The sequence below is a fragment of the Strongylocentrotus purpuratus genome, unplaced genomic scaffold (genome assembly GCF_000002235.5).
Source record: "Strongylocentrotus purpuratus isolate Spur 01 unplaced genomic scaffold, Spur_5.0 spur5_scaffold_4, whole genome shotgun sequence".
In the NCBI taxonomy this organism is placed as follows: domain Eukaryota; kingdom Metazoa; phylum Echinodermata; class Echinoidea; order Camarodonta; family Strongylocentrotidae; genus Strongylocentrotus; species Strongylocentrotus purpuratus.
Window position 1 is genome coordinate 34,058,467 of NW_022145610.1, and position 15,643 is coordinate 34,074,109.

Consider the following 15,643-nt stretch of genomic DNA (forward strand, 5'->3'; position numbering starts at 1 on the left):
TTCAGAAATTTTGGCTGTCCTGAGGGGGGGGGGGGGGGGGGGGGGGGGGGGGGGGGGGGGCTGTGCTTTCAAAGGGAGGGAACGAGCATACGCGTACCCTAAATAACACTGAGTGGGGGGGGGGGGGGAGCCGGGCATCTCCATGATTGCACTTTTTAAGCGCTCGCGCGCTGGCGTACTTTACGTCTTTAATAAACCTTGCAAAATAACGAAACATTATTCTAAAGTTTATGAAGTGCTTCTTCGCGCACGTCGCGCAACTACTCTTAATGATCGTGACATACTGTATACGTGTAGGCTATACAGTTATACATACATACAAACAAAAAATAACTCATTTCTCATGCATTATGCTGAAATTGAAACAATCACATTTTTTTCCTTCTTCTTCTTCCTTTTTTTTCTCTTTTTTTTTAATATATCAGGGGGGGGGGGGGAATGTTTGTACAGGCCACCCCCTACTTCAAGCCAGGGGGGGGGGGGGGGGATGCACTTCACCCCCCCCCCCCTGGTATTTACGCCCCTGGAACCAGAGCTAAGGGTTTCTAAATTATTGAGATATGGAAATTCTGTTAAAGTAAGTTATATATTATGGAACATTTTCGCTTATTAGGAAGAAAAAAAGGCAAACATTAAACCCTTCGTTTATTATTTTGTTCTATTCAGTCTATTTATTTCACTGTTTCTAATACTACTAAATTTATATTGGAAGGGGGTGTTAACCCTCGTGCCACACCATACCCTGCAAACACCGCATTCTATGTCCTCCTACCCCTCCCCCTAATCCTCACTGAACATGTGTCCCCCCCCCATGATCTAATTCGGATTGACGCCCCTGTGGACTTCCCTTGTATTGAAGCTTAGAACATAAAATGACAGAGTGAGCGGAGTGGCGTCGAGAGCATCGCGAGTTAGCTAACTTAGTGGAGTAACGAATGTTGACTCACATTGTTTCGTTGACAACAAGCCGCATTGAAATAAAATATTGGTAAGAATGATTTCGAAATTCCTTCTTTTATCGTTTTCAGATGACCAATTTAAAGCATATTGCAAACGAAGACTAAGAATCGGTTTTGAGCAATATTTGTTTGAAAAATTGTTATTTTGTGGTGCGGTATGAGTGTAATTCGAAAGTGTTTTCTGCGTTAATAATTGAGTACAGCCCCACCTATCTAAAATTATGTGTGGTCTTTAGGATCTCAAAAAATCTGTTCGAGTCGTGGAGGTGCGCACACATAGCTGCATGCCATTAGATGTCTAGTTGTCTACTATCTTCTTCTTTTTCTTTGGGTTAAGTCTACCTCCTTCACTTTTGAAGATTCTTGCAGACTGATGAGTATGTGTGTGCTTACGAGAGCCAGGTGCATGGTGCAATGCTATTGTGCAGGTAAAAAGTTCCCGGACTTGGTTGCACTGCCTCCCGTCATTGACAGAAGGCATTCACGGATGAGGCACATACTGTTTCTGATGGCAGGTTATTCCAACTCCTCACAGTCCTGGGAAAGAAGGTTTGCTTATGTTGCTCAGTTCTTGAACGGAGGACTTGGTAGCTTACTAGTACTTCTTCTTCTTGGTTTCCTCCAGGATTGGAGAACTGCGGAGTGTATCCTTCGCAGAATGAGTAAATAGATAGTAGACCCTCTAGAGACAATACAAAACTGTGTAGGGTAGCGCGCCCAGTATTCGGTCTGTTCCCAGTATTCGGTCAGACAGCCGTTTCAACAGCTGTAACAATTTAAAAAATAATTTATGAGCCACGAAACTTGCACAAATCAGGCAGCTGAACAACTTTTCTTAACTCTCAAAATTAAATCAGATTTAGGGCCCCGGAAAGATCTCCAACTTAGCTCGAAATTGGTCGGTGTCGCACAACTTTCTGCACTTTCGCGTTCTCTTAGCACATGCGCTAACATGCATAGCCATATGTAGAAGTCTATTGCGAAACAACTACGTGTGCTGTCACAATGAATTTAGTATGTGTGTGAAGAGAATCACTTCCGTGTTCGCTCCATCGCAGCGAATTTGCAACTGACGCACTTGCCGATGTGTAAGAGGTATTTATACGATACCCTTGCCATGCGGTATCGCTCAGCCAGTATTCGGTCAATGCATTGACATTCAGTGCTTTATCGCGCAATTGTGTGAAAATAGTGCGCAAATACGCTACGCTCCTTTGCAACGGAGATACCACGCACAAATCGCGTGACCAAATTCTAATCGGCGCGACCGAATTCTGGGCAGAAAAATGCTCCGTCTTCTTTCGGAAGTATTTTGCTTATCATTATTCTATATTTTAAGTAACTATAAAATCCTGTTAGAGGAATAAATTTCTTTTCTTTTGATGGGTAGATTGCCAAATGAAAGAGGTAAGAATTCAAAATATTAGTGATTTCCCCTTAAGTGACCGAATACTGGGTACTCTACCCTATATAATATCAAAGATCGCAAGACGTGAAGATCACAGCTTATGCAGGAGCTGCTTTGTTCACAACAGAACGTTTAATGTGCATATCTAAGATTGAATGTTAGGGATGCAGCATGATAATCCAGGGCCTGGGCAGTTATGGGTGGGTCGTTGTTAACTCCAAGGAGGATGAGATTTGTGATGACGACGGCCTCGAGATGAGGAGGAACTAATTGTAATTGATGTTGAGTACTATTACTAGCTATGTGCATGGGCAGTCCTGGAGGGTCTTGTGACAGAAGGATGCTGTGTCGAGTGCTACCAGGTTGTTGTGGAGCAGTTGTAGCATCACCAGTCTGTAATTTTCTATCCTGGCGCTGGCTGTGTATTAAAACTGTTCTCGATCTAGATCTATTGATTCTTAACATTTCAAACACCACTGTAAAAAACTCAACTGATCTCTCTCAAAATCGGTACTTTAGTGACAATTGATGACACCTAAAAAGCAGTAAAATACTTTTTTTTCCTTCAATTTAGACTGCTACCTATGTTTATTTACTGTTGTTAGATTTAGAATTAGATTCTAGACTCTATTCCTAGAGTAAAGTTAAAGGAGGGAGTTTTCGGCCACTTAAGACAAAATCCTATTTTTGGACTCTTTACTTCCTATTTATTATCATTTCTTGTTCAAATCATGAAGCAAATACTACTACTAGACTCTATTATTATTTAAACAAAAAAAGAATCACAGAAAGAAAATCAAGAATTGCCATGCCATGGCATGCCCATGCCCATGACAATATTCAGTTTCATGTTCACTGTTTCAGAGGTAGTTTTCGGCCTAGCGAGGTAGTTTTCGGCCGCATGAACGTACGTAGTCAGTAGGGTTCGTTCCCCGTGCGTTCTCCAGCTGATGCTATAGCACGGGCTCGCTGTGGTACAAAAAAATAAGACGTGTGCGGCCGGAGCACGTATTCCCGCCACGGCCAAAAACTACACCTGCGGGTATGGTGATCAGAAATTGGAATCTAAACTATACAGAGATACGGTGCTATAGTATCTGACCGATACGATAATATACATGCGGTGAGAAACTTTTGAGCTTGCAATTAGTGCTATTTTATGCATACATTTTGTTAAATCTAAAGAAAAAAGTTTTGTTGAGCTTCCGGACACACAACACCATATACAAAAAAGATTATCTCCAATGTTGTAGACTTCACTGATAGCTCTGGATTGGATATGTTTGTGTGTGTAAACAAGTGATGTGCAGTAGTTCCGAATACGTAGTCTTATATGTATACTGCCTCCATGCAAATACAAATAAATAATTTGTTCTAACTGCTCTATTTATCATGATTATCAAACAATTTTAGCCGATAATCATTTGCAGTGAGTAATCTCTATTTAATATTATTTTTACAGAATAAAGCAAGGCAGATATGACAGCGGTGGCAGTTGCCCCAGATGTTGGGAATTTCCCCAAGCCTCCTGACCCCACCCCCATGCCTTCTGAATCAGGACCCAACAGTCCAGTGCTGAGGAAAGAAAAAGGTGTCATCTCCAAACTGGAAAATGGTAAGTCCTACTTACTATGGTACCTGGTCAGAAAACGAGCTAAGGTGGTTTTATGACCAAGTCCATATTTCGAAGATGGAGTTTTCAAGGGAGACTGCACATGTTATTGCCTATTTACTGAAATGGTTAGCAAAGTCTTTAGGCTAAAATCTATTCTTCATATTTTTCTGCTTCCTGTTCTTCTTGTTTGCTTCTTCTTCCTCTGCTCTTATTTGAGATTTGTAGCTTTGTGCTGAATGAGAAGTATTAACTCTATATGATGTGTCATTGGTGTTGATATCGATACCTTCCTGAAACTTCCCTCAAACAAATTATACTTTGATTAGGCTGTATATGTTTTGGATGTAAATGGTAATCTTACAGAGTTTATCACATGTTATAAATTTTCTCTGCCTCTGTCTCAAACATACATGAGTTTTGTGGATCTCTGTCTGTTCTCACCCTTTAATAAAAAAAAGGGTATTTTATGCATATGAATATAATTAACATGAAGCTGACTAAAGAATAATCCAGCATTGATCAATAGTTTATTTTCTATTTTCTTTTGTAATCTATCTTTGTATTTATTTATCTGTTTATTTATTTATTTATCCATCTAATTATTTATTTTTATTATTCAAAAATCTGTATCATTACATATCGTTGTATTGAATGAGTTAATGATGCTGAAATGTTTATCATGTGATTCAGAAGGTAGTCCACTTCCAGAGTTGCGATCCAGTGATTATTACATCGATAAGACCAAACCATTGCCAACATCCCTGCAGAGTGACTTCATCCCAGAAGACATCTTGAGTGCACTCACACAACTCCCCAAACCAGTCGGCAAGGACAAGCTCAAAGCTCCAGGAAAGGCAAAGTCAACTTTTCCTACAGATCAGAAGGTATGCTTATAAAACAGTAGATTAGGTTATTCTTTGTGTCTCTCTCTCTTTTTTGTGACACCATTTGTTATAATTAGTTTAAAGCCCCACTACACTAGTTTGGCCAGGAGGGATTAGACCTTCCTGCATAGTCACTGACAGGTGGTTATTTCATCAAATCAGCTCTCAATTAACATAAGAAAAAAAAGGATCACGGGGGACCAATGGTCACCGATTACGCATTGTTTGCTATATAGAGGGCGCAAGTAGTCATAAGTAGTGCAGTGGGGCTTCAAGAACCGCAGTATAATCATTTTAATTAACTGCTATATTCAAATGATCCTAAAGCATATGATGCTCTCAGTATATTTCTTGAAATAATTATTAACAAAAGTACAGAACCCAGTCTAATCTTGTAATGTAAATAATTCATGTGCAGGAATGAAAGATTTACAAATATGTGGAATGCAGTTAAACCTGCCACAAGTCAATTTCTGTATCATTTAGTTCTACACAAATATTTTAGTCATGCAAAAACTGGAAAGTAATACCCTAACGTGAATAAGAGTTATGAAGGTATAACTTTCAAGTCAAAGTTCAATGTACAGTGTACAATAGATTTGTGTGTTTTTTCTTACTGTTTTATATAACTGAATCCTTTTTCTGAACCAAATTCATGACTTACCAAAACTTTGTATTACCTTTAAGCAATCTTTATTGTTCCATTTTCACAGGCAATCAAGAGTGGACCACCAGCCAACGTATGGAATTTCCCGAGCAGAAGGCGGAAATTCCAACATTTAACAGATCAGCCTGTTTCTGTTACTGGAGCAGGAAGGTTTGTAGCATACATGTATATAAGACAATGTATTGATGATTTTGTAAATATTATACATTGATGATTTTGTAAATATTATGTAACAACTCATTTCGCCCATTAATTGACAAACCTTCAAGAACATGTAAGAAGTCTGTCACTTTGATCGATAATATCTTGAGAGGTCTGGCTGCTTTTTATAGACTTAAGGATAATCTGTCATGTATGTAGCAAAATTACGCTTCTCTGTTTGTTGTGGTAGGGCATGTATTTGTACTTTATATTCAGCTTGTTGATGTGTGGTTTGAAAAGTCAGGTGATGTACTGGTTATGATATGAAAAAGAAAGAAATTATCATCTCTTGCATCTTTTATATGGAAGACTTCAAGATTAAAGAATATCATAACAGGAATTTAAAGTAGCAAATATATCACATTTCATCCTTCATTTGTAAGATTCCTTGTTATCTGTTAGGTATAAGGCAGTGAATTGTTTAAAATTGCAAGTTATTCATCAGTTTGCATGGATACATCATTTGAATGACAAAAGAGTCCTAATTCATTTGTTTGATGAACTTACAAAATAAAAATAGTGGAATTAAAAAAAAACCTTTTGATTTTTCCATATGACTGCCCAGTTAGAGACTGGTAAGAGACTTATATCTCAAGTAATTACTGTTGGACCTATCAGTGGCAAGAAAATGACATATCAGAAATAAATAACCAATAACTGCAAAGCTGCTAAAGATGAACACCTGCTCTACATCTGCTTACAAATACATCTTTTACTTCAATATTCATATCATAATTATTTTGCAGAATGTAAAACATATCTGGCTTGCTAATAACGTTGACTTGTCATGTTACTCCTATTCTAGAGACATATCTTTCCTCTACGATGTTGCAATGAACGGTTCCAATGATCCACGGGCATTAACAAGTGACCCAAGCGCAAAACGTGGCATTGAAAAGCATTCACAAAGCTATAAGGTATGTATTTTTATCAATTTTTTTCCTTTTAGAAAGGGGCTTTTGTTGTAAAGTTGTAAACATAAAATAATTTTGTTAGAATTAAAGATGTGTATTTATGAATCGCAACTGTACTTTGTATTCTACACACATTTGAAATGAAAGGATAGGCATTCGCATCCGCCATATTTTTTTAAAATCCAAAATGGTTCGCAAGGTCACAGCTTGCAATATGCAAGTCTACTTAAGAAGGTGGCCATAGATTTTACTTTTACTCCTAATGTAGGACAGTATTTATAGACAAGCTTCTACAGAAAACAAATTAATTGTACTACTTCATTTTATAACCCTTGTGACCTATTCCAAAAAATGGGATGACATTAAGGAATCATAGAGTCGTTCATGTATTTTGAGTCATATTTAATCACACCACTATGGCATCGTAATCCTAAATATAGAAGAATAATTCTGTTGTTCTCCTAGGCTATGACTGTTCCTAATACACTGGTTCCTTCAGAGTATCATGTGGTCAAAGCAAAGGGTGTCCAACATCTAGAATTCCAAGAAGAGTGAGTATTGAGAGAAGAATTGGGATATTTGATTGTTGAATTATCAAATAAAATAGACTATTGTTTCTTTTATAGTGCTTTTGTGTAATTAAACATTTTGCCTAATTGAAGAAGTAAGTCATACCAAAAGACGTTAAAAGATGGGAGTTGTTGCTACCTTGTTTGGCGTTCAACAATAAGGGATAGAGCAACGTCGATTTGGCGCTGCTCAGTGGCTGCCGGGCTCACGATCAATTGGGCAAAAAGAATTTCCGTTTCGGTTTAATAAAATTTGGAGTGGACTATTAGGCTATTATTATTATTAAAGAAGTCATCATCAGGCTTTCTGTTGTATAACTTGATTAAGCTTGATTACACAAAATTAAGAAATAGAAATACAGTCAAACCTGCTTTAGTGACAACCCGTCTACAACAAGCACATTTTTTTCCCCTTGAAAATGGTTTCTCATTGAAACATGTACTAAAGGAACCTGTCTAACAAGACCACATTTTGTATTTCCCTTGGGTGGTCGCTGTAGACAGATTCTACTGTAGTAGCTGTATGCTTCTTGCTCTTATGTGATCAAATTTGCAAATGTCAAGTGAGTAGATTTATCGCTAAGCATGGCTGCTGGATGTAGAATTCATAATGTTGACTTTTTTTTTTATAATGATTACACTCTTGTAATTTGAAATCTCTTAGAAAACAGAAATTGTGATAATTCTACTGTACGCCTCTTGCACTTAATTGAAATACTGTATGAAGAGTTATGATAACATTGTCTACATCTATTTTTTTTCAGGAAATTCAACACACAATTGAAGAATGAAGATGATGCCCCTGTCGTTTTTCCGTCACTGTGAGTGCTCAATTCCACTGAACTCTACTTACAATGGCTATTTTGAAATACTAGATAGTCCTTTAGAGATCTATGCTTGCTTTCTAGTCTCATTTCACTGTCATTTTACTCACATTTAAAGTTGCTGACCAGGTTCGGTGAAAATTTCCAATAACTTGTGTTTTGCCAAAAGGCTATAAAGATTGAAATTTGTCAATGCCGGGGTAATAATAAATGCGCCTCGGAATAGAATTTCTAGTTAGACGGCGCTATAGAAATGCCTATTATTATTATTTATAAGCCCTCGATCTCTCTCTCAATTTCTCTCTCTTTTTCTCTCTACTCATGCATTACAGTAAACCCTCAAGTCGCTATGAAGTGATGCAGCTCAAGGAATCCCTTCAGGCCATGCTGAATAAAGCAGGGGTCAATGATGAGGGGGCAGAGGTCAAAGGTCCCACACAGGTTAGTATCAAGCCAAGGCTATACCTTCAAACTAAAGTTCACTAATACAGTCAAACGTGCTTTATCTACAAAGACCACCTGTCTACAACAAGCACATTTTTTGTTTCCCTTGAAAATGGTTTCTCATTGAATCATGTACTAAAGGAATCTGTCTACAAAGACCACCTGTCTACAAAGGCCACTTTTTGTGTTTCCCTTGGTCGGTCGCTATAGACAGATTTGACTGTATATGTAATTGTCCGCAGAGAGCTAGAATGTTTGACAAATCATATTATTTTACATACAGGTAATGCCTTCTGGGTTGCAGAAGACAAAATTTATGACATTTTTTAAAATGATATTTTCTTGTCTCTGTTTTTTTTTGCGTGTTCTTTCTCCTTATAGCCTCGATCTCTCCTTCAGTTCTTTTAAAACAAGATCTTAAACAAACTTAGCTTTAAGCATTCCTTTACAATGTTAAGACTATCACTGGAAATATGTTATATTTATACTGTTGTATAATTCCTTACGATATGTTTTTGTACATGTAAAAAAGATGATAAGAGGATGATTTGTATAACTTTTTATACTGAATGTGGAAGAAAAAATTAATCAAATTAAATCAAATTTAATTCCTCATCATCTATCCAAATTTTGCTTTTTTACTTTGGCAGATGCATAACCTTCTAGAGCTGGTAAAAAAGGAGCAGAACATTTACAACATCATTTTCCACGAGCTCATCAGACAGGTAAGTCACCTTTAATCTTGAAGAGATTATTCAGTACAACTAAGAATGATTTGGAACTTTGAAAAGAAAAAGAAATGTTTGTAGTACCACAATGTTGTTTGAAGGTTGTAGACTGTAATAGATGAGCTTGAACAACTACAGTATACCCCTGCCCACTTCCCACGAAAGTCGCCTTTGAAAGCTACCACCAAACAACCTGGGACAACTACTGCTCTACAGGGACATCAAATTAGGGGGTAGTCTGGGGTAGTTGTCCTGGAGGTCGTTGTCTGGAAGATGGATGTTGTCCAGGGATATAAAATTTGGTAAATCCTTTGGCCCAAATTCACAAAGGAGGTTTGCATTTAACCCATGGTTTAAACCTTCATTTACTTAACCCGTGGTTTAAAAATTAGCGCAATAATAGCGTATCTTGCCTTGCGCGCGTCTAATATTGGACCTCTAACTTGTGTCACGCTTATTTTGTGCTCATTTTAAACCATGGATTATGTAAATGAAGGTTTAAACCATGGGTTAAATTTAAACCTCCTTTGTGAATTCAGGCCTTTGAGTTTAAAGTGGCAATGTGCAATACTTTAACTTCTGTTATGTTGCTAAATTTTTTGCTATCATTGTGTTTCCTAATTTCTTTCTATAATAATAATAGTAATAATAATCTTTTAAAGTCCACTCCAAATTTTATTAAGTTAAACCGACAATAAAAATGGAAATTCTTTTTGCCCAATTGATGAATATGTTTTTGTTATGGCTATTCATTTGATGTAGGTGAGCGTGGAATGTATTGAGAGGGGAGAACTGTTATCTTCAGTCAGAGAGCTATACAACAAACTCCTAGACAAGGTGCCTAGGCAAATCAAAAGGTAATTAGTTCTTTATGTTTTCAGTGAAAAATAGGTTTTGAAGAATAGATAGTATTCAACCTGTTCTTTGTAAATCACTTGAATTGTGAAATCATGTATAGGCTTGGTTTATACTTAAATGTTTCAACTGACACAGGTCAACATAAATGAACCAAATTAACCATTCAATGACTTTGTTTTATTTATATCTGCATGAACAATAAGATTGGCAAAATACTTAAAAACACATATCATTGAAGATTATACGTGTATGTAAAACTTATTGATTCCAAGATGATTATTATGTATGAAACTTATTTATTCTTTGCCTGTCTTCCATATAGTCTGCACCAGGAAGTAATGGCCCAGAGAGCTCTTGATCGAAGGTTAACAGAAGAACTCTTCAGATTCAAGTCGACCATCTCAGATCTCACCAAGTAAGAAGTAGCCAGAAATAAGAAATCAGTTGAAGAATTGTGATACAATTCATCAGCTTTTGTGTACACATTCATGTACCTGACTAATTTTGCTTCCCTTGTTAAAAAATGATACAGTAATCTGCCTTTTAAAAAGCAGGTCTGCAGGTCTTATTGTGTACATGAAAGGCAAGAGAATATATTTTGGGGACTAAAAAAAAGAAGAAGAAGCAAGAAGCTGCACATAACAATTAATAGCCCCTATGCATATCACAAGACACAGAAATTTGTGGCACACTCTCCTTAAATCCTTTGATTTTGTCACAGCTTTGTTTCTTCTTTTTTCAAACGGTTTACCGCTGTTTGTCTAAATGGGCCTTAAAGATTGCAAATCCTCAATTGCCATCATATGAGATGCTGCCGCAATATAGATGATTGCAAGTCTAGTTCCATACTCCAGTCACACCAACAAAACCGACAGCAAACCGAACATAACAGTATCTCGACTAGCCAAGAATCGGTCAGTTTGGAGTCAGTTTAGCGGTGTGACTGAGGTATTACACTATTTGATCCTTGGATTCCCAATCTTTTAACACTGATATGTATGTTCACCCCCTTCCAACTCTTTCCAGTGAGCTATCTGATGTGAGGGAACATGACAAGGTTGTGACTGGACAGGCCCAGCAAGCCCAAGAACAGGTAGATCTTCAATCAGATGATGCCTGAAACAGCTAGGGTCCTTAAAGCCTGTCTGCACTACTTGTAGCTACTTGTTGTGCTCTCTATATAGCCAACAATGCCAATGTTAATTGTGAGCTGATTCAATGTGATAACCACCTGCCAGTGACCAGCGGGAGGTCTAAACCCTCCTGGCCAAACTAGTGCAGACAGGCTTTAATAGAAACTATTAGGATCATTGTTTAACAAACTGGGATGAGATCAATAGCATTAATGTACCATAATTTGGTACTAACAGCAAGTTTTTATTTTATTTTACAGTTGCCAGAAGTAGAACATATATTGAGCAGCTATGTATTGTGAGGACAAGTTCCAATCCCCACTGTTTCTAATTCAAATCAGTTTTGATAAGTGGGATCATCTATTTTGAAGCTATTCTTTCTTGTACTAAAGAGATCAGCTCGATATAATAATATATGTACGACTGTAGTTCAAAAGGATATAGAATTTAATAAGGAATGAAGTTTCTTTGCAGTCACTCTCTTTAATAAGAGATGAAAAAAAAACTTGTCCAAAAATGAGATTATTTAATATTGATTTGAGTTCAGTGTTTGATACCATTTTTGTTCCGTAATAGCAGCGTGGTATAAGAATTGGAGACATATTTATATGATGGTTACTTCCATTCATTGGCCAGTAACTGTACATGTAAAGATATCTGTATGGACATATAGTAGATCAAATAATCATCTTTAATGTGGATTTTTCACATTTCAGCTAGCTGCAGCTCTTGCCGAATCAGAGAAAAGTGCCAGGTAAGAGACATCTTTGCATCTCATCAATTTTCATTTCAGCCCCAGACCAGCAAAATTTAAACATTGATATAAACAGAAGATAGGCAATATGAAAGAGATAAAGAAGAAGATAGAATTTCGCTGAAACCACCTTTAGTTTGCTATAATTTCTAATATTTGATACAATTCTCTGCAATATAATACATTCATATAAGAATCTGTAGTTGATAGATGTTGTATTTGTCTTTTCAGTCTACTTGGAGAGTATCATGAGCTTTATGAGCTTCAGAGACGGAGACTTGAGAAGCAGGTTTTTCATCTAACCTCCGAGAGAGATCTATGGAGTAATGCTGCATACTCCCTAGCATTAAAGGTAGAGTTATCTTAGTCCATATTGGCAACATTCCCTTCTGGGTCATATAACTGTCATAAATTAGCTTTCTAAAGGTAAATTGTGACTTAAATGAGCTTTATGATGAGCTTTAGAGACAAAGGCTGGAGAAGCATTTCTTTGATGAATTATTTTCTAAGAGTGCGCTCTGACTTTCAATGCATTGTTCATTGGTATGATAAAGCTTTCATGGAAACTTCAGTGAAGCTATGAGTTTCAGTTTCGGGAAGAAAAGTGCAGTCTTTTTTGGTGTAAAAAACCAAATCTATGTTTGTAGCTTTGCATTACTCATGTGTTCGTTCCATCAGTACTGGTGTACCTCAGGGATGCGTATTATCCCCGGTGCTCTTTTCCATTTACACTAATGATTTTGTGAGCATTGACAACAATTGCTCTATGATTAAATATGCCGATGATACAGTGATTACAGGGTACATTTCAGATGATAATACTGAACGTTATTTTTCACTGATCCAACAGTTTGTTGAATGGTGTGACAGGCACCACTTACAATAAAATGTAGCAAAAACGAAGGAGGTCATAATAGATTTTTGTAAGAGAACTGTAGTGGATTATGCACCCCTTTGTTATTGATTTGGACTTTACAGCGCTTGATATTCAGTTTTGAACGTTTATGCCTAATTGTATATAGTTTTTATCTTGAGATCCAACTTTTTTAATTGCATGAAACATGGTTATTTGGAACAATTAAACAGGCTAATTGATAGTGAGAAGTATAAATATCTATTTGTAGTAGTATTTTCAATATCTAAATGTTAAACATGATATTACTTTGACTTGTATACATTGTGATTTCACACTTAAGTATATTTACACCAAAGTCTATGGACATTTAACATTATTGTACAGGTATACTTTTGAATTGGTTTCATTATAAGATTCAATTCTATTTATATGTTATTTCTAGGTCACAGAGGCTAACTCCCTGACCACTGCAAGACGTCTGCACATCTGTGAGAAGGCATGGTCCAAACTGACCCATCATTTTACAATCGTTCTGAGTGACCGAGACACTGTCCAGCTCTCACAATTGCAGGTAAAATTCTTAATATATTTTTTCTTTCTTTCTAAGTAGGCAATTTAAATCTTCCAATAAGCACATTCTTGCAATGCAGGATTTGTTTGAAGAGAAAACATACTTTGATTCCAAATTAGACTGGTGCAAAAAAGGAAAATCAGAGAAACTAATTGTTACTACTTGACTGAAATGGGATAAATAAATGAGAAAGTGTGATAAAAACAAAAAAACATTTGAAATAACTCTCTATATATGTGTATGAGAATATCAAATTAGTCATAGGTTATATATTGCTGTGATGTATTGTATGATAACTTTCTTTGATCTTGACATTTCATGCTTTCTAGGAATTACTTGAATGCTGTAAGTGCCGAAATCGGCTGCCTAGCAGAGCCGGGGTAATAGTCGGAGCGCCTTGAGCACTATGCATGTTGAATATGTGCGCTATATAAATATCCAATATTACTATTATTATTATCTCTTTGACCCCAGGTTCTGGTAGAGCGCCATCGCTTGTTGATGATAGACTTCAGCAAAGAACTCAAAATAGATGACGTCACCTCCAAGGAGAGGCTTGCATTGATACGTTCTGGCATCAAGAAATGGATGGATCTGTTCTATGGTTCAGTTGTGTAAGTATTACTTATGTATGTACTACTTATAGCTACTTGCGCCCTCTACATAGCAAACAATACCTAATCGGTGCCTGTTGGTCCCCCATGATCCCCATTAAGAGCCGATTTGATGAGATAAATACCTGTCAGTGACCTTGCAGGGAGGTCTAATCCCCCCTGGCCAAACTAGTGCAGACAGGCTTTAAACCAAAGTTTTCTATGCAGGTATGTTTCTTTACAGCTATATGTATGGTGGTTATTTAACACCATCCATGAAGAACAACATTCACCTGTCTAAATAAATTTGCTTTTCTTCTCTACGTTGGCAACAAATCATCTGTTGAGAGGCAGAAGGACTCTATTTAAAAAACATAGCCAACCACCATTCCTTTTTGGGAGGATTAATTCCAATTTTGGGGCCTCCAAAGTTATTTTATGCAACCTAGATTCCTCTGTTTTTTTCTGAATATATATGCTTGTGTAAAAGCATACAAAATTGTACAAATGCTATGTATTCTTAAATTTGCCTTGAGAGATTCCTAGTCTTTGCTGTGCAAGATTAGCAGGCATGAGAAAATGACATGAGTATACATTCTCCCGGTCTCTGTAGATGGCAATTACTTTTCCATTCTGCTGATAAAATGTTAATTATAGAAATTATACTAAACAAATCTGTATTTATTATTTCCTTGGCAAACTAAAGTTATACAGTGGAAGAGTCTAAAAAGATCAGGTTTTGTCTTAGGTAGGTTTAAGACGATCTCGGTCAATAATTAGAAAATGGGAATTTGGACTTTGCTAATTTTGACTTGGTGTTGGGAATCACCTTTTCTATAAGTTTTTTTAGGGATATTGAATTAAATTCTAAACTGACCATATTTGTGTGAGGTAGGTTTATAGAGATCTTGATATTTGACAGGAGCCATGAGTATAAAAGAAACTAATTGGTGTTGGGAATCATCTTAATTCCTACAAGATTTCTGGGGGTGGAGGATTCATTCTTGAATTAGATAACCATGACACCCATGTTTTTGCAAGAATCAAGCAAAATTTAATATTTCAATAGCAGAAATAACAGGAACAAGAATTAACATTAAAAGTCCTACTTCACAAGCTTTTGTTTTTGGTTAGATTATAGTTATGGAACATGTACAGGTTATGTTTCTCCATGATGTAGCAGTATTTTGCATGTGATGCTTATAACGCAAAATCTGGGAAAATGTTTCACTTTATCTATCCTTTCTGTGTACTTGGGAGCAAGGTTGGACATTACAAACCTTTTAACTTTTTTATTTTAAATATGACATCATTTATTTAGCAGGATAATGGGCATTTCTAGCTTTGATTTTCAGTTTTCTTTTGCTAGCAATGGAAACTGTGACATTGGGTTTTCTTATAATTAAAAAAAAAAGAATGTTAAGCACTCTATGAAAATGTGTATAACGTTGTATGGAGCCTTGGTCATTTGGGTTTTCTTTCATTTGTTTGCATTACTTTCTTTAAGACAAAACTAGTAAAGAGTCAGGTAATTTTGGATAAATATAAAGTTTCATAATTCTTAAGGTGGCGGTTGGTACTTTAATAATCTGTGACACATTGTGTTTCAAATGATAATTTTGTCTTGATGTACAGGGAATATCTTTCAAGTAGACAATTTGTAAA

General features: G+C 36.5%; 1 protein-coding gene across 5 annotated transcripts in view; it reads left to right on the forward strand.

The window, feature by feature from the left end:
• The first annotated feature begins 936 nt into the window (after positions 1-936).
• Positions 937-15,643, forward strand: part of LOC578169 (axonemal dynein light chain domain-containing protein 1) — a 33,772-nt gene continuing 19,065 nt past the window's right edge. For 2 of the 5 annotated variants that reach the window (XM_030997494.1, XM_030997495.1), the window contains exons 1-17: positions 937-988; positions 3,830-3,982; positions 4,673-4,866; positions 5,580-5,683; positions 6,540-6,651; positions 7,114-7,199; positions 7,982-8,038; positions 8,374-8,482; positions 9,136-9,210; positions 9,976-10,070; positions 10,394-10,486; positions 11,098-11,164; positions 11,921-11,958; positions 12,190-12,310; positions 13,257-13,385; positions 13,860-13,999; positions 14,685-14,726. In XM_030997494.1, coding sequence (XP_030853354.1) covers positions 3,847-3,982; positions 4,673-4,866; positions 5,580-5,683; positions 6,540-6,651; positions 7,114-7,199; positions 7,982-8,038; positions 8,374-8,482; positions 9,136-9,210; positions 9,976-10,070; positions 10,394-10,486; positions 11,098-11,164; positions 11,921-11,958; positions 12,190-12,310; positions 13,257-13,385; positions 13,860-13,999; positions 14,685-14,726 — 1,598 coding nt within the window. In that variant the 5' untranslated portion in view covers positions 937-988; positions 3,830-3,846. The remainder of the gene's footprint in view (positions 989-3,829; positions 3,983-4,672; positions 4,867-5,579; positions 5,684-6,539; positions 6,652-7,113; positions 7,200-7,981; positions 8,039-8,373; positions 8,483-9,135; positions 9,211-9,975; positions 10,071-10,393; positions 10,487-11,097; positions 11,165-11,920; positions 11,959-12,189; positions 12,311-13,256; positions 13,386-13,859; positions 14,000-14,684; positions 14,727-15,643) is intronic. The other 3 variants (XM_030997497.1, XM_030997498.1, XM_030997496.1) reach the window with 2 other exon arrangements.